Source organism: Oenanthe melanoleuca, chromosome 12, assembly GCF_029582105.1.
Source record: "Oenanthe melanoleuca isolate GR-GAL-2019-014 chromosome 12, OMel1.0, whole genome shotgun sequence".
Classification (NCBI taxonomy): domain Eukaryota; kingdom Metazoa; phylum Chordata; class Aves; order Passeriformes; family Muscicapidae; genus Oenanthe; species Oenanthe melanoleuca.
Genome location: NC_079346.1, coordinates 15,206,858 through 15,224,973, shown reverse-complemented (window position 1 = coordinate 15,224,973; position 18,116 = coordinate 15,206,858). Strand labels below are relative to the sequence as shown.

The 18,116-nt window shown below is 52.4% G+C and overlaps 1 protein-coding gene across 2 annotated transcripts in view; it reads left to right on the top strand.

The window, feature by feature from the left end:
* CACNA2D2 (calcium voltage-gated channel auxiliary subunit alpha2delta 2) overlaps positions 1-18,116 on the top strand; it is a 205,167-nt gene that overhangs the window by 146,351 nt on the left and 40,700 nt on the right. For both annotated transcript variants that reach the window (XM_056501746.1, XM_056501745.1), the window contains exon 4: positions 17,847-17,906. In XM_056501746.1, coding sequence (XP_056357721.1) covers positions 17,847-17,906 — 60 coding nt within the window. The remainder of the gene's footprint in view (positions 1-17,846; positions 17,907-18,116) is intronic.

Here is an 18,116-nt window from a genome sequence, read left to right as displayed (position 1 = left end):
CAGTGGCTCTTGGCTGGTGCCATGCTGGTCACACCAAAGTGCTGCCCTCCAAGCCAAGGATGTCTCCAGGGCTCCTCTCTAGGGCCCACCAGGGTCACAGCTGTAACTGCTTCAACCCTAACATTGGACATGCATGTGTCCCAATGCACCTCCAGACTTCTTACTCTGCTGTATAATCTTGGAAAGCTGGTGATACCTTGAACTAGAGGTTTCTTCTGGCTCCAGCATTTTGGATGTTTGTGCTCTGAATGACAAACAACTGAGTCTCCCCTGCAGCCAGTTCAGCAGGACAGCAATAGGATGCAGTACCTGCAATGGTCAGGTGGGATCTGAACACTTTCCTTCTGTTTGCCTCTGCCCAGCTCAGCCTTCAGCAGGGACACATCTCTGCAGCATTTATTTATATATTTTTCCCTCCCCTCGTTCCTCAGAGAAATCAATTCCATTCCCCAAACAATGGCGAAGGCCTTGAGGAGATATTGATCTGTGGCAGAGCCAGAGAAAGGAGCATTTGTGACACAGAGATGCTCTTTTGTGAGTAAAAGATAATTACCAGATCATGGGGACACTTGCTGAATAGATGACATTAAATAGGCATCAGGTGAAGGGCACCAGGGCCTCAGAATAAAGCACTGGAACAGTGCTGTCCTCCCTGTCAGCTCCAACTCCTCCTCCCTGCTTCCCTCTGCCATTTCTCCTGTTCCCCAGCCCCTCCTTTATCCCCACACTCCTTCCACTTCCATGTCTCTGTCCTTCCCCTTGGTTCCTGATTGTCCTGTCTCATCCAAATAAGTACCTGTAACACTGCCCCAAATGCAGCCCCTCCTCGCTGGCAGGGGCTCCAGCTGCAGCAGGGATGCACTCAGGCTCCTGTCCCCCAAGCCAGGGCAGCAGAAGGGGCTGCTCTCCTTGCCTTGCCTATGCTGGTACTTCCAAACCCTGGTTTATTTATTTCAGACCTCTTCAGCACTACTGAGCTCTGTAGTAATGAACTCCATGGTGATTTCAGTCATTTTGATGTCTTGTATGGGGCAGGGGATGTCCCCTGCTTTGAAGTTTCAGCACACAGGACAGGGACAGGGGTGGCTGCTGCAGGACCTGGGGCCCATGTCCTGGTTTGTACTGCCTCAGGAGCTGATGGTGGTCTCTCAGCATGGTGGTAGTAGCATGTGTGCTCAGACACCCCAGTTGCTGCTGGCTGTGGGGACCATGCCATAACTGTGTGGCTGAGGGTAAAATCAAGGTGCTGGGAGGGTCAGTAGCTCCTAGAGCAAGAGCAGGGCTGCTAAAGGGATGCCTGGGAGCTTTGTCTCCATCTGTTCTCCTCCCAAAGCAACAAGGGCCTTGACACAAGGTGCATTCCCAGATATCCCATGGCCAGGCAGCCTTTCTGCCTTATCTCAGTGTTGTGGGCAGTTGAGGCCACGTGGGGATATTGGGTCACAGGGCTGGATGATGATGTGATTCAGTGATGTCTGGGAGAGCTGCTGCCAGCTGCATCTCAGGAGTTGGCACAGCTCAGTGTATGAAAAACCAACCCACAACTCAAAATACTACATTGTAAAATAGCTGGTTTTATTTACACTTACACTGGTTGTATTGTCTTAATTCCTTGCAGTTACACACCAAATTATTTATGCTGCATTTTCCAAGATTAATGTAAGAGGAATGACCACCGGGTCATGGGCTGTGCAGGTCCAGGAGGAAGGAGAGAGGGTCCTGTCCCTGTGGGGGACATTTGGAACTGTGTGTCCCATCAGCCATGGCTGACTCACTGTGTCTCAGCCAGATGGTTCACAAAGCCTGACCCTGCAGCCTGAATGCCAGCTAGTGTTGAAGACTATTCTTTCTATGCTCTACTCTCTCTACTCTCTTATTCTCTCTTACACTCTCTCCCTCTTATACCCATGCCCTAATAATAAACTACAAACTTCAAGACCAGAACATAGAGAGCTCCTGAGTCTGTCCTGATGACTGTCCACCTGACAAAACCCCCACAAGCTAGGTCTGTGCTCCTGCACTCCTAAAAACCCAGAGAGGTGCAGTCACCCCCTGAATATCTGTGTGGATGAGTGAGGCCTGCATGCCCTGGTTCTGAACGTTTCTTTTCATGGAGCAGCCCCATACCTGGGTGTTACCAAATGTCTCAGTTGTTCCCTGCCATCACCAGGTGAGAGCCAGCTCCAGCCTGACCAGCACTGCACAGACACCAGAGTAGGGCCTTGTGCCTTTAAAATCAAAAATAATAATAGCAACACTAAAAAGCCCATTACCATTATTGAATAAAAGACCAACAATTTATTTTTTTTAAAAAAAAAACTTCTCTCAAATATTGTTGCTGCGTTTCCAGCTGTTCAAATCTACTGTATTTAGTTATGGTAACAACAAAGTGCTGCATCTGATTTGAGCAGCGGGGAGGCAGCACCATTATTCAGGAGGAATTTAAGCAGCTGGGTTTTCTTCCTCACAGTGGTGCTCTCTCTCCTGTTAGCAGTCCCTTTGTTGCCGTGGCACCCTGGCCGTGGTGGTGGAGATGGCAGAGGGCTGTGCCAGGCAGGTCTGGGGAGCCAGGCAGTGCAGGAGGGTGCCCAAGGCAGGGCAGGGCAGCTCTGAGCTCCCCAGGGAGCTCTCACACTGCAGACATCATGGGGAGAAGGGAAACAGTGAGTGAGCAGCTGGTGCTGCTGCAGGGAGCACAGGGCTGGTGAGAGATGCTCTTGGCTGAGCCAGCCTGGGGGCAGCAGGTGGTGGGGATGCTGCTGCCATGGTGTACCAGGGTCTGCCAGGGTGTGCCAGGGCAGGAGGGGGTTGTGCTGTGTCAGCAGTTTGGCTGGACCATGCAATTGGTTAGGTTGGAGAAGAGCTCTAGGATCAGAGTCCAAACTCTAACCTGACCATCACCGTGTTCACCACTACCCACGTCCCCAAGTGCCCCATCTACCACATGCTAAATCCCCCAGGGATGGTAACTCAGTCACTTCCCTGAGCAGCCTGTTGCAGTGCTTAACAACCCCTCCAGTGCAGAAGTTTTTCCTAATATCCAGTCTAAACCTGCCCTGACAGTACTTAAGGCCATTTCCTCTTGTCCTATTGCTTGTCCCCTGAGCAAGAAGACCAACAGCCACCTGTCTAGAACTTTTAGGTAGTTGTAGAGCATGAGAAGGTCCCCCTGAGCCTCTTTTTTCCAGGCTGAGCCCCCCAGCTCCCTCAGCCACTCCTCACAGGACCTGTGCACCAGACATTTCCCCAGATCCATTGCCATTCTCTAAATGTGATCCAGCCCCTCAGTGTCTTTCTTGTCATCAGGGGCCCAAAACTGAACCCAGGATTCGAGGTGTGGCCTCACCAGTGCCCAGTACAGGGGACAGTCACTGCCCTGGTCCTGCTGGCCACACTGTTGCTGATCCAAGCCAGTTGCCATTGGTCTTCTTGCCCACCTGGGCTCACATTCAGCTGCTGTTGACCAGCACCCCCAGGTCCTTTTCCACTGGGCAGCTTCCCAGCCACTGCCTGACCTGGCTGCAGAGGTACCCAAGGCAGCATGCACAGGCTGAGCATCCTGGAGGTAGGATCCCCGTGCTGGCTGCTGGAGCTGGATGAAGGACCTTACAAAAGGGACATGGAGACCTGTGGCTTGCTCCTGTCTTGGAGAGCAAAAGGCTCTTGTTGCAGGCGGCAGTGGGGTGCAGCCAGGTAACCTGGGATGTGGCCAGGCAGCCTCCCTGCAGCAGCATGTCAAGGGCAGCTTAGTCAGGGCATCAGTGGTTCATGTAGGTGGGATGATTGCTGAGAACTTGGTTTTGTCATCCAGATTGGTGGGGATGCAGAGGAAGGTGGAGGCACCTGGTGTGGGAGGCTGCAGCAGAGGCTGGGGAGGCTGAAGAAGCAGGAGCAGGCTGAGGACAAGGACACGACAGATTGGCTTCCTATCAAAAAATGCTATTTTGGTCCCATCTCCCCAAGGTGGGGAGGGTTGGCAGAGATGTGCAAAAGCCTGCAAAGACTCTCAGAAACATCTTGAACGGCCTTGATCGGTCGGGTGGAGACAAACTGCTCCTGCACAGCCTCTGGGGACCGGGGGGCTGGCGAGCCCAGTGGGAAGGACACAGAGTGTGCCAGTGCCCAGGGTCAGCCAGCACGGGCACAGCCCTCCGAGGGGCTGGCACAGCTGGCACAGCTGGCACGGGGGCAGCAGGGGCTGGCAGTGACCTGCCCCTCGCCCACCCCGTTTCAGGTGTCACATGGAAGCTTTGCAAGCAGGAGGGCCCACAGTGTCCCTGGCTCCTGCTCCCAAAGGTTACCTCCAGCACGGGCACACGGTGGGTAATGAGATGCAAATTGATAGCAAGACAATAAGACTGTCTTGTGAGCCCTTCGACAGGGGCCAGTGTTTAAAAGTCAGCCTGATTGCCTCGCTGGCAATTTGCATAGCATTAACCAGAGAGATTTTCTTTTTAAACTTGAACTTTTTTTTTTTCCTAGAGGTCACCTCAAAGTAATTACAGCTCTGGCAGTCTCTTCATGAAAGAGAACTCTGTGGTTGTGGCTGGAGTGTGAGGAGGAGACTTACCCAGAATGAGGAGTGGGGATACCTTTTCATGGGAACTGGGGTGGGTTTGAGTGTGTGCACTAAATAATTCAATAGGAGAGTTGCACTGGGTGCTGAGCACTGTGTCTGCTATGGGAGACACCAGGGCTGGAGTCCCAGCACATGAAAGGGATCAGTCCCCTCTGTTATCTCCAGTACAACGTCCTCCTGGGCCTCACCTGCTTTGCTGGGCTGGAAGGGGATAGGGTTACCCTGTTGCCCACTCAGGATGCTGTGGTGAAGCATGTTGGGAGAGCCAAGCCCTGGGGTGTTTGCACCTTCTCCACAGTTTAGTTCAAGTGGGGATTTCAAGCTTTTTTCTTTAAAGTCATGGTAAAAGTGACTGGAGACCTCAGCCAAGGAGTTCTACTGGAGAGTGGCATCAGGCTGCTGGGAGCACTGTGGCTACTCTGCTCTGACCTGGGCCATTTACTTTGACAGTTGAATTCTTGGGATTTAAAGTAGGCAGGTGTCCCTTAGTCTTGCAATTGGACAAGATGATTACCTGAGGTCACTTCCACCTGAACTTTCTGTCCTGTCCTGTCCTACTCTACTTTGCTGCACTCTGGTTTTTAGCGGGTTGATTGCTTAGTGCAGATCTTTGTAACCCATTTGGTTTGAGCAAGGTGAGGAGCAGTGCTTTCCCTGGCAGCTCTGCCAGCACCCCCGAGGAGCAGCCTGGAGCAGTGAGCAGCTTGCAGGGATGGGACTGCCCTCTCCTCCCAGCAAAGCTCTGCCCAGCCTGCAGGCAGGCGTGAGCTCTGCAGAGGTTCAGCTGCACTGCTGCAAATACAGACCAGGCAGGGCTCTGACAGAGCACCTCTCATTACCAAGTCTCAAAGCACGTGCTCCATGCTCAGCCATCCCCTGTGGATGTGGGATGGTCGCTGCAGATGGTGTCTGTGGGGTGGATGGGCTCTGCTGCAGGCTGGGCAGGCAGCAAGGCAGCACATCCCTGCCGGGGGAGGCAGCCACTCAGGGTGGTGATGGCTTTGAAGAACCAGCTGGACAATTTCATCACCATTAATATCATTTGTAGTTATGCAGGCCATGGCTATGATACAAATAATTAAATCTCATGCTTCACAGCATCAGCTGATGGCGTGCTGCAGTCAGGAGTGAATCTCCTACGCAGAGCGCACGCGAGTGATTAACTCTGTTACAGGGCTTGGCTTAGATCTCCTTCCTCTGACTTGTTCCTCAGTTTCCTCCCTTCTGGCTGCAGCTGTGGGGCTCAGCACCAGGACATCCCTTTCTCCTCCTTCCCAGAAGCCCTGCTGTTGTAGGATGCTGGAGATGCTGAGAGGAGATGCCATTCCTGCTCCTGCCTGGGGCCTTCAGGCCATGTGCTCATTTTCCTCCCACCTTCTGGCAGTGCTCGGATCCTGAATTCTTTGGACCTTTCTCTCTGGGCTGCCACAAAGCACCAATCATCTCCTGCCAGCCCAGTGTGTGGCCATGACCTCATCTCACAAAGTTCTTCAGCCTCTTCCTCCTCGTCATCACCTGGAGAGGTTCCATTCTCCAGGCTGAAGCCAGCTGGATACACACACACCATTTCCTTTCTCATTTTACCCTGCCTTTAGCAGATTATTGGAGATGCTTGGCCTGAGAGCATTGCTCACAACAAGCCTGGAAAGATGAAGATCAGCAGTATAATGGCACCAGGTTATTGACTAACACTGTCTTAGCAGGTCACTGTGGCACTGTTCCTTCTTAGCTGGGAGCAGCAGAGCTGTTCTATGACTCTGTGCCTCATCAAGGGATTCAGGGTGGGAAAACTGAGCAGAGAATATTTTTATACTTTTCCTTCTAAGTTTTTTTTCCTCTTTCCGTCTTTTTTTTTTTTTCCATTCCTAAAGATTGAGTATAATCAGAGCTAATCAGAAAATTATGAGCTGTCTGCTGATTAGATTCCTAATGTTAATATAGTCAAGAAGCCTCTCTTAGTGTTGTATTTTAAGGGAAGTGTAAAAATAACATCTTAGAAGGAGCAAACCAGAGCTGCTGGAGCAGCAGGAAACCCAGCACTGGCAAAGGAGAGCAGGGCTTCACTGCTGAGAAGAATTCAGGCCAGCAGAGAGGGAAGGGACAGGACCTATCCAAACTGTATCCAGGCATGAGGGGGCTGCAGAGCCTGGGAGGAAGAGCATAAAACCAGCTCTTCCCACAGGTTGGTCCTTGAGCACACCCAGACCTGGGGATTTTGCTGCTGTGCTCTGGAAGAAGGCATGCAGCTTCCCAACAAAGAGAATTTTCACAGATTATTTAGTTCATTTCGTTCTCCCAGCACCACGGGCTCTCCTCAGCTGCTGCAGCAGGCAAGGGGCAGCCTCAGGTGATGGGGAAAGGGAGTCTGGGATGTGCCCAACATCTGAGTGGGGCCTGCAAACACTTGCTGATAGTGGTAGAACACTCCTGAAAGGCAGGGGTGAGATACCTCTGGGTGCAGTGAGCACAGAGAGGATGCTCCTGGTCCTGCTGGGAGCTGAGGGGAATCCTTGTCTCTTGTGCTTGGCTGAGCCATTGCAAAGATCTCCTGAGTCTTCCAGAAGCAGATTTAGAGGGGGAACCACTGCATGGTGATGGCCCAGGACTGAGGTTTTGCCCTTTTTCTGTATTTAAGCACTGAGGAGCAGTCATGGGGCTGCCAGCCCTTTGCACCACCTTCCTCCACAGCCCTGCCAGCAGCAGCTCAGCACTAACTGGGGGGCTGCAGGCAGGTATTCTGTTCTGGCATGCCAACCTTCCTGTTAATAAGCTCCTCACCATTCACAGGGTGTTGTACTTTGATTCATCCCCACGGCAGTGCTGTATAATGGACTATATGCTGTAATTGTCCCCCATTGTCACCACTTAATAACTTAGTGTGATGTTATCGCAGCCATTCGCGGGTTTTTTGCAAACTTTGATGAATAATATTTTGTTCTTAGTGAATAAAAAAAATTGAGGGAATGGTGAAAAGAGGCAGAAGTTGGACAGAAGTCTGCTCTAATTGCAGAGTGGGCTTAATAATAGAAATGTCCATAGTGTCCAGGCTGCTTTTGTCTCTGAGTCTCTGGGAACATCCACTGGGCCAGCCAGGACGGAGCTGCTATTAAATACCATTTATTTTTTAAAACATCTTGATCAGCAAGAATTGGCTCTGTGCTTGAGGGATTTATTTTGCTTTGCTTGCCCTCGACAAGTCTGAGCTCAGGCCCAGCAGATGGGATCCACGTTTGTTTCCACAGACAGGGATAAGGGATTGATATCCATGGGCATACCCCATGGGGAGCCATGAAATGATGGGCAGGAGAGTGCAAATGTTACTCTGCTGTGCATGGCTTGGGCATGGCAACAGCCTTAACATCTGTCAAGATATTTGGGGAGAGCTTTGGGCTCCAGGTTGAGCAGCTGCAGGTAGAAGAGCTGTGCTTGAGGCTGGACTGGCTGCCTCTCCAAGGTAGATGTGCAACATCCCACCAAGTATCTGTGACTCCCAAGCTTTTGTCAGCATCTCTGAATGCTTATGGCACCTGGTTCCATGTCTAGCAGGGAAAGAAAAAAGTCCAGAAGAGATCAAACCCTGAATGTGATTAAAATAAAGGTGGGGAGGGAGATGCCTGGGCTGGAGTGCCCTGGGTGGGAGGCAGGGAGGGCTCCTTGGCATCAGCTAGGGACCTAAATGAGTTTTTCCCTGTAACACATGTCCTGACCTTTTTTTAAAAATGAAATCTATTTTATTAATTTTTTCTTTTTATCATACCCGTCCATGAAACATTAAAGATACGACTGTGGAAAAGGTCAAGAAACATGTAGTTGCTGAAAACTTGTTCCACTTGATGGCTTTTCCCTTAGGGAAGCTCCTCCACATTTTCTCCTCCCCCACCTCGGTCTTTAAAACAGAAAGTGCCAAGTAGCCTTGAATTTTGGGTTTAACAGAAACAGCAGAACGTGCTGGAGCAGGACAGAGGGAAGGGCTTGCTGGGCTGTAAAAATGCAGAGTTGAACAAATGTTAGGCTGCAGACAAGAGAGGAATGAATGGAGGGTAAAAACAAAGGGTAAAATCCTGCTCCATCAGCATAACCTGGATTTGTCCAGTGGTCCCTAAGCATCAACATAGGGATGGGAACTGAAGGGAAATACTGTGTGAGGATTTGGGGCTTTGAATAAGAAGACACAAGAGTGAGAAGGGACATCCTGACAGAGAGCAATGAGAGCTGGAGGTTTGAGCTTTGCCAAAGAGCAGGAGGCTGAAAGGCCAGGGGAGGAGGAGTGAGCACCTTGATCCAAAAAAAGGGAGTCCCAGTGGGATGAGAATGGCTCCTGGCAGCCTGGAGGCTGCCCCTTGCCCCGTGGAAATGCCAGGGGGAGGTGCATGAGTGTTGAGGTGGCTGTGAGCTGTCACATTGGGAACAGCCATTTGGTTGGTGGCCTTCTGAACTTGCTCCCTTCCACCTCCCTGAAACCTCCCCACCTCACCTGGAGCCACTGGGCCTTCTGTGCTGTTTTTCTGAAAGTCTGAGCAGAGCTAGTTCCAGCTATTCTCCTTGGTTTTAGAGCAAAATACAACTAAAACGTCATTTCCATGACTTTTTGCTCTGGTTTTTTTTTTTTTTATGTTTTAAAACTGACAATGTCAATTATCTGCTTGTGTTCCTCTCACAGTGGTGTGAGAACCTGCTCAGTGTTTCTGGCCCCTCTCAGGCTGCAGGAGGGTGGCTGATGGCACTAGAAGACCCAGAAGGATGTCACATGTGTCCCTGGAGGGCTCCAAGTGGAGTTTTGTGGGTTTCTCCAGGGGCTGTGGTATTTTGAGGCACTCTAGTGGGAATTTGTGCACACTGAAAATCCTACCTTAGCATAAAAACCTGCTAGCAGAGGAGCTCTGGCTGCACTGGGATGTGCCACATGGAAATCCCCACGTGGCAGCAGATAATAAACGAGGTGCTTTTTAAAGCTCGCACATCACAGCGCAGCAAGGGGTGATGCCTTAAAATAAATTGATTGTAAGTGGTTTCCAGTACAAACTTCCAACAGCCTCCACTTGAATGAAAGGCAGAGAGCTAAAGGGGAGGATTTCAAAGGCACAAAAAGGCTTCATGCCCATGGAGCAGGGAGCCAGGGGCCTGCCAGGATGCAGGCTGCATTTTGGGTTTTCAGGGATGCCCTCCTGCATCTCACAGGAGCTTCCATGCTGTTGGCACCACATGGGGAACCACAGGGAAGGGAGAGCCACTCCTTGAACTTCTTCTCATCTTCATGTGGAACTTATTTGTCCAAAATACACAAGGATAATGATAAGGAAGGATTTTTTTTTTTTTTTCTTTGAAGACTCTGGCTGCTGAGACCTGGCCAGGCAAATTCCTCCTTCTCCTGCCCAAGTGACAAGCTGTATCACTTCCTTTTTTTTTCCTTTATTTTTAAAAACCCCTGTTCCTCCAAGCTCTAAGTAAAATTGATTTTTAAGTGCAACTATCTTTTATAATTGCTGCTGAAATGCCTTGTGGTTATTGTAATGAATTTTGAACTGTGACAAGTCCTCCTTGATGATCGTAGCAGGAGGTCCACAGGATATTAGGGAGCACTGTTTGTTTGAATGTTTGGAGTGTATTTGGGAGGAGATGGGGCTGGAGCAGTGAGCTGAGATGGTGATTAACACACTGACCCTTCCAACACTGCAGAAGCTGAGCCTGTCCTGGGACTTCATGCCAGCAGGGACCATCTCCAAAAGGCCTTTGTGGGAGCCATGTCCCTCCAGTCACCCAGCAGGAGAGTCCCCAAGCCCTTGCAGTCATGGCAGAGCTCTGGCAGATGCTCTGCACTGTACCAGGATGCTGTGTTAGTGCCCAGTAGCTCACCTGCCCTGTCCCACAAGAGCTGTGGGTAGCTGTACCTACCAGGCTTTTATCCTGGCAGCCCACCACCAAGGGGCTTGGATTGGGACAGATCTGTTCCACCCACAACCAAAAACCAGCTCTGGTTTCTCAGGTGGTTTGTATCCATCACCCCTCTGGGATGCTGCTGACATGCCCCAGCTCTTCAGCACCTCCTGGGAGGCAGCCACCAATATTCCAGCTTCATCCCAAGACAGATTTTTTTTCCTGACAGCCAGAATTTTAGACTTTTTCTGGTCTGACTGCTGTGGAAATAGTAGGAACTTCCATCAGGAACAGACTGGCCTTTCTGTGCCTTGCTTACCTTGTGAGCTGGTGCTCCAGAAGAGAGCAAGATGTGTCAAATGAGCACCATTTAGAGCTGCTAGGCACAGACAGCTTGGAGACTGTGCTGCCACAGGGCACCTGAATACTCCTGCTTGGCTGATTGTTGGGATCTCAGAGCAGAGGTCCCTGCTTTCCTCTCCATCCACTGCAGAAGATGCAGACTGCAAATAGCATGGCAAAGGGGATGGAGGAAAAGGATTTTTCTCATATCCTGAGCAGAGCAGTCAAGTGTGTCTGGTTTGGCTTCCCAAGGGACCACCTGCATCCCAAAGCTGGACAGCAGCACATTCCAGCAGGACTTGAGCATGATGATATTTAGCAGTACTTTAAACTTAGTGATTAAAGCCATCTCTAATGCAAGAGCAAAGTTTGCTGCCATATGTCCAGGGGGAAAGGCAGGAGGATGCAGGATGAGGCAATGCTGGTGAGTCCAAATGCTCCTTCTGCTGACTCCACTCAGAGCAAAGGGACAGTGAGAGAGGCCAAGCCTGCCTGCACCTGTTCCTGGCCTCATCCCTCCATCCTGCCTCCCACAGCTCTGTCTCACTGCTGATGGAGGAGGGGACAGATCCTGAACCCTGGTGTGACCCTCCTCCCCAGGAGGGATAGGGCAGGAGCCAAGGAGGGGCTGAGCAGCTGAGCTGAGGTTTTGCTATTGCTGGTCCCCAGGGCAAATGTCCCTTTGGGTTTACAGGGCACAGTGCCCCTTCCATCCTCGTCCCCTGACAGGGAGCAGGGCCAGAGCTGCTCTCTGCTTGGGATTTTGGAAAGAAGTATCCACCCTCATGGAGCACAGGGACTCCAAGACAAGGGTAAGAGAGAGGCTTTTCTGCAAGGGGAGAAGAGCTGAACAGAGCACCAGGCAGGGCTCATGCCACAGGACACCTGGCTCTCTGCACTGCCCTTTTGCCCTTGGTGCTTTGCTCTTTTGGTGCTTTGCCCTTCTGGAGACCTGAGCAATATTTTGGGGTAGGAGAAACATCCTGAGCAGCAATGCTGTCCCTTTCCTCACCATCTCTGCAAAGACATTGGTGCCATGGGTGTTGAGATGTTGGGATTCTTGGGGTGTTTCACTTCTCCCCTCCCTGTGGTTGTCGGGATGGTGCTGGTGTTTCCCATTGGTAAAAAACTGTGTCCCTGGAGAAGGAGAAATGAGAAATGCTGACACTGGAACCAGAGACTCGTGCTGCTGGGCTGCAGAGCCATGAGTTACTGGGGTGCTCAGTAAAATGATGGAAGTTGTGGCTCTGGGGCTCATCCCAGGCCCCCAGTGCCAGATGCTGACTGTGCCACTGCCCAGATGGGGTCTGCAGGAGTTCTGGCTCTGGTTAACTCCAGGTTTGCACGTGTGACCTCAGTGCTGGCAGGGCTGGTTCTGCAGAGGTGTCTCTGCTCCCTGCCCTGCCAGACCCCAGCAGTGAACACCAGCTGGTACAGAACCAAGGTCTGGAGCCCTTGGGGGATTTACCACGAGCTCTTTGCTAGTGCCTGGGGCTGTATTTGCCTTCCCTGAGCAGGAGAACGTTAGCAGCCAGCTAACATCCTCCCTCATGCACAGGCTGGATGGGCTCTCTCCATCCCTCTCTTTCCTCACAGCCAAGGGAGTTATTGACAAACAAGTTAGTGCTTTGAAAGAAAAATGCCACAGCATATTTGAAGCTGCCTCCATGATCAATACTGAGCCGTGGCTGAGCCTGCTGCTGACTGGATTTCAGATGATGGCTGTGGGGGTAATAAGAGCCCTGGGATCAACTGTCTCAGAGATTATTACAGGATGAGATGCTTCACTGCTTTACAGTGTTTACTCAAGATTTATATTCCCTATGTGTACATAAGGGGGTTGTTGTCTTTTGTCACTGGTTGATCATTTTTTGGCGGTGATGTGCACGCTGTGGGTAGGGTTTGCTCAGGAGTGAATTCCATGAACAGGGAGAGCCCGTGCTGGGGATGAGAGGGAGAGCTGGGGTGGAGGCACCCTGGAGCTGGTGGCTGGAGATGGGACCATGAGAAAGTGCCCTCTGCCCTGCTGCATGCAGGCAGAAAGGATGGAGACATGTGAAGCATGTGGAATGGGCTTTTGCCTTTCCAGATGCTCTGCAACAGCAGCTGAGGCTTCAGGGTGCCCTGTCCATGGAATAGGGCTTGTGCCGTCCTCATTCCTTCATTGTGGAGGAGGAAGAGCTGAAAACCAGCCCCTGGGGGATGTTGCTGCCTGGGGCTTGGGTTCCTCGGCTTTGCCACGTGTGTTTGATTTCACCCTCTTGCCTCAACCTTCCACTGGCATTTTCCTGCCCTGGGAGGAGGGCTGGAGGGGGTGATGCTGTGTGCCACTCCCCAGCCTGGCTGGGCGGGGCTGTTTGAATCTCCAGCAGAGATCTCCCCTCCCAGTTGTGCTGGCTGGAGGTAAATGCCCTCCAGAGCCCTGGGCAGGGCGATCAGGGTGATAAGAGTCTGCCTGAGGGAGTTAAATGAGGGCTTAGCAGGAGCAACCATCCCTAGGCACACACAGCTCTGTGTGATGGGGTGGCTGGGCTGCCATGGCAGCTGTGGGGAGAAGCCAGGAACACCATCCCAGACAGCCTGAGGAGCATCCCCCAGCATCCACATAGGCTTGGAGTACCTGTGTGGAGGCTTGGGCACATAGCTGCTGTTTCACAGGGCTGCTCAGTCCCCTTCTGCAGAGTGTTTGCTGTAATCCTGTTTATAACTCCAGCCTTGGTCTTTGGCCTTGCTGGGCTGTGCTCTGCTGCTTCCAAGTTAAGCCCACTGATCTGACTGAGGCAGGAGCAGCCAGGGCATGCTTATTGCCATGGTGGGGCTGGGAGAAGAGATTTACTAAATCATTGGACCAGTTTGCTTTGGAAAGAGCCTGTATAAAAATATCAGAGCAATGCAGGATAGCCCCAGGTGTGATGGGGTGGTAAGGAGGAGGTGAGCACCACCCTGGGGTGCCTGCTCCATCAGAGACAATCCTCCTGCATGCTGGCCCCTCAGGCAGTGGGGATGCCAACAGCAGGGATGGTTCCCTCCACTAGGGAGGAGGTTGTGGTCCTTGCCTGTGCCAGGTCTGGTGCTCCAAGCATTCCCTACACTCCCAGCAGCTTCAGGGCATCAGGCCCCAAAAGTTGCTGCTGGGGGTGAGCCCACGTGGGTGAGCCAGGTGAGCAAGGCCAGGGGAAAGCAGCAGCCATGTGTCTGGAGTTGCCATGCCCTGGGCACACAGATGGTCACACACCTTGTTGCCCCTCTCCCTTCCTGCCCATCTTTTGGGAGGGAGGGCGTGTGCCCAGCCATGCCACCTTTGCTGCCAGCTGCCCATCCCGAGTCCCTGGTGTCCCCAGGGCTCCCTAATGCCAGGTGAGCTGGTGTGCTGAGCAGGGAGCTCCTGCTGGATCTGCCCTGGTGAGCAGCGAGGCAGGGAGGAGCTCCACGTGGAATACAAATGAGTCTGGGGCACGATAAGCACATGCAGCACCTTCCTCCTCACACACCCTGCCGTCGGGATCTCCAGACACCAATCCCTTGCAAATCTCCTGCTGGCCTTTCATGACCTTCAGAGTCGTTTCAATTCAGTGTTTTCAGCCTCTAAATCTCCTGTCCTTAGCCCTGGGTGACCTCTGGGGAAAGAACCATGCTCCTTAAAGTGCCAGGGCAGTCTCTGCACCACAACCTGCTGGAAATCTGCAGCTGTTTCACACCCATGCAATATTTTTGGTAATTCCTCTATTTTTTATTGCTGTTTGAACCCCACAGTTAACCACCCCAGGTCTGAAACCTGGAGAGGTTTTGGTGACTGCCCTGTACCCTGCCAGGCTCTCCAGTGCACTGCCTGCCTCCTGGGCATCTCACAGTCCCTGCACGCAGCACACCTTGAGCTGCTCTGATTGATCTGTAACACTTGAAAAATAATGGTTTAATCATTATAAAGGATTAGAAATAATCCTTGAGCTGTATCGATCACAATAACATTATTCATGATGAACTCATTTGGCATTAATGGGCACGTCCTGCACAGTGTGGCTTGGGGCAGACCCATCACCTTCCCTGGGAGCTGTCAGTGGGGTCTGTGGGAGCAGCAGCAAACCCTGCCCTGACAAACAACTCCAGCTGCTGCTGTCCCAGCTAGCCCCTTGGGGGACCCACTGTTACTGGCTCAGGTTTGGAGGGTCCTGAACCCAGCAATCACCATCCTGTTCATGGCAGCAGCCCATGTGGGCAGGGGCTGGATGGGCTCCCTCGAGGGATGGGACAGGAGGGGGCTGCTCCCATGGAGCCCCACATGGCATCACTCTGGGTCTGTGCCCCACAGAGGATCCCCTGGGGCAGAGGAAGGATGGTGCCTGCCTGCTTGGCCCTTCTCTCCTGCTCATGGGACTGAAATACCTTTAGAGACAAAAATGCTCCAGGAGCAAAGGCTGGAGGGCTCTGGGGGCACATCTCCTGGGTGAATATCCCTTCTGTGGCTGTGCCATCCTGCTGTGGGCTCCCCCATTCCTGCAACGTGCTATTTATCAAACAAGAACATCTGGATTTCCTTTTTTTTTTTTTTTAAACCAAAATTGTGTCTGGTTTGACTTTGACAAATTGACATTTTTCCAGAGGAAAAATATCTTCTGTTGAGGTGTCATTGCTGGGTGTAGCCGTCCCTCACTGCACCATTTGCAACCCTCCAGGCACTTTGCACAAGGAGATGAATAGTTAAAGATGTCCATAAATCTTACCCCAGCCCATAATAAACAAACACACTCTTATCAAGTATAGAAAAATGCATATTTCATCACCACTGCCTTAAACGCGTCTCAGAATAAATGCCTGTCTTTAATCAGCCATCTCAATATATAAACAGAGCACAAAAGCTTGGGGGGGGGATGAGGTACAGAATTGGGCCACGGATTTTCTAAGCAGCTCTTGGGGGCAGGAATGTGGCTGTGCAGGTGAGACCATGAAAAACTGCCCTTAAAATTGGTATCACTTGGCTTTTCTGCCCAGCCACGTGTTGTTTCTCATTCCCTTCTGCCTGTCACTGGAGCCATAAGGATTTTGGTTTAATGTTCAGCTGATAGCTGATCTTTCCCCTTGGATGCTGGCCACTGAAAGCAAGCACTTTGATTTGGAAATCAAGATTAAGAGAAAGAGAAAAGATTAAACAGGAAAGTTTCGACCAGTACGTGCTGAGATTATGCAGTGATGGATTCGTGTTTCCCTGCATCTGATAAGAGTAAGCTGCATTTTCAGGCTGGGGAGGGCCAGATCTCTGATGTCTTTCACCTTACTTCTGAGTGCCTGTGTTTTGCCACGCTCACAGAAGCACAGCCTCTGTTGCCACAGCCCTGCTCCAGCCACCCTGCCAGGGCTGGGGCTGCCACTCTTCTGCATGGGCAATGGGGACACTGTGGCACCTGGGGGCTTCCTTTCCCCTGAGCATCCATTTGGAAGGGCTGAGACATTTTGCATCCCTGTGTGCTGATGGGAGTGCTGGAGAAACTGGTGACAGTGGGGACAGCAGCTGGGAGCTGTGCCCAGGGCTCTTATGTGCGTGTGCTCTTAAAGCTGGCCTCTGTTCAGGCCCTGGGGAAGTAATTTCCCAGGGATATTGCTGGACTTCACTGCTGCCCCTGTGGGCTCCCACCAGCCTGCCACATCCCTGATGAGCAAAGGAGTGCTTTTTAATCCTGAGATTTGTGGCTCATGGCGTGGAGGTCATGTGTGTGCTGGCAATCCTGTGTTTGTTATGTGAATCTCTGGGTGATTTGGGGTTGTTATTTAGCCCAAGATGTCACCACATTGTCCGTGCTCCTTCCTTCTCCCAGCCAATTCAGTGTGCAAACAGCCAGGGCTCAGCTCTCTGCCCTGCTCTGGCTGCCAGCACCACTTGCATGGAGCAGAGCATGTCCATCCCCTCTAGGGAAATGCACCTGCAGGGGGATGAGGAGCCTGTGCTGTAAGGCACATCTCTGCTTGGTGTCTCCCACCAGCTCTCCAGGGAGCCTCTAGGGACTGCAGCAGCACTGACAGCCTCATGGCCTGCCAGCCCCATACAGATTGGCCCCTGGAGCTGGGAGCTGGCAGTGTGTATTCCCTGGAGCCTTGTACAGCTGATGGCTGGAGGGGAGCAGGCTGTGCTGAGTACAGCATGGCCAGACATCAGCCCCTGCCCCTGTTAGCAGTGAGTGCCTCACACACAGGGGTCTGGCCAGGACACTGGGCTGCCTCCCACTGGATTTTGGTGCTGAGCAGGTTTTACAGCCCTGGCAGGTAGCTCCAAGGTGGCTGCCCACAAACCTGGCTGCCTGGGGCTGGAGGAAAACGTGCTTGTTTTGCTCTTGGCTTAATTTTCTTAGTGTGGCAGAGAGGATTCTGTAGAAAGCCTGGAGCTCTTGCCCTGTGTATCCCCTTTGATTCCACAAAAGGCCAGGCTGCAGCTTCTTCCAGGCACTGCAGTACCCCAGGGGCTGCCCAGTCTCCAGCCCTGCCCTGCTGCACCCTCTGTGCTGGTGAGGGGTCTCATGGCAGAGCATCCAGAGGGTGTCCTGGTGCTCAGCATCACCCCATCCTGCTTCTGGCAAATCCCTGTTCCTCTGGTTACCCCATTGTGGGCATGGGTTTGCAAAGGGATTAAATCTGGGTGGGCAGCACGGTGCACCCCTGGGTCCCAGCAAAGGGGCATTTGGAGGGGGTTTTGGGGCATTTTTGAAGAGTCTGCCCTGCTCTGGGGGCTGTCAGTACAGAGACCTAGGTTCAGCTGTTACCCTATGCATCAGGATCCTGCCCTGCTCCTGCTCCTGCTCCTGCTCCTGCTCCTGCTCCTGCTCCTGCTCCAGGAAAGGCAGGAGCAAGCAGGAAACACTGCTCCCTGCTCCTGGAACACATCCCAGCTGCTGCCCACAGTGCCTGCCCCCTGCCAGTGCAGCAGAAGGGTGGCAGGGTGCTGCAGGAACCCCCAAACAGGGATGCTGGCTGCTGGGGTGGCACCCCAATGCTCCTGGGCTGGGTGATTCCTGGTCCCCTCGCTTTCCCCAGGCTCATTTCTCCTCTCCCACTTGTTTTGCAGAGACTGGCCAACGCGGCAGAGAAGTTCCAGAAGGCTCACCACTGGCAGGACAACATCCGGGTAAGGCTCTGTGCACAGCCCAGCTCCCTTCCCTGCGCTGTGACAGTGGCACTGGGGACACATCCCATCCTCCCTTCACGGGGTGACAGCGGCGGTGGCTCGAGTGTGGCACATGCCAGCAGCTGCGGTGGGGGCTGCTCCCGGGGAAGGAGCAATCTGGGCTGGGAGAGGGAAGACGCGGGTTTAATGATTGCATTTGACTTTGTAATT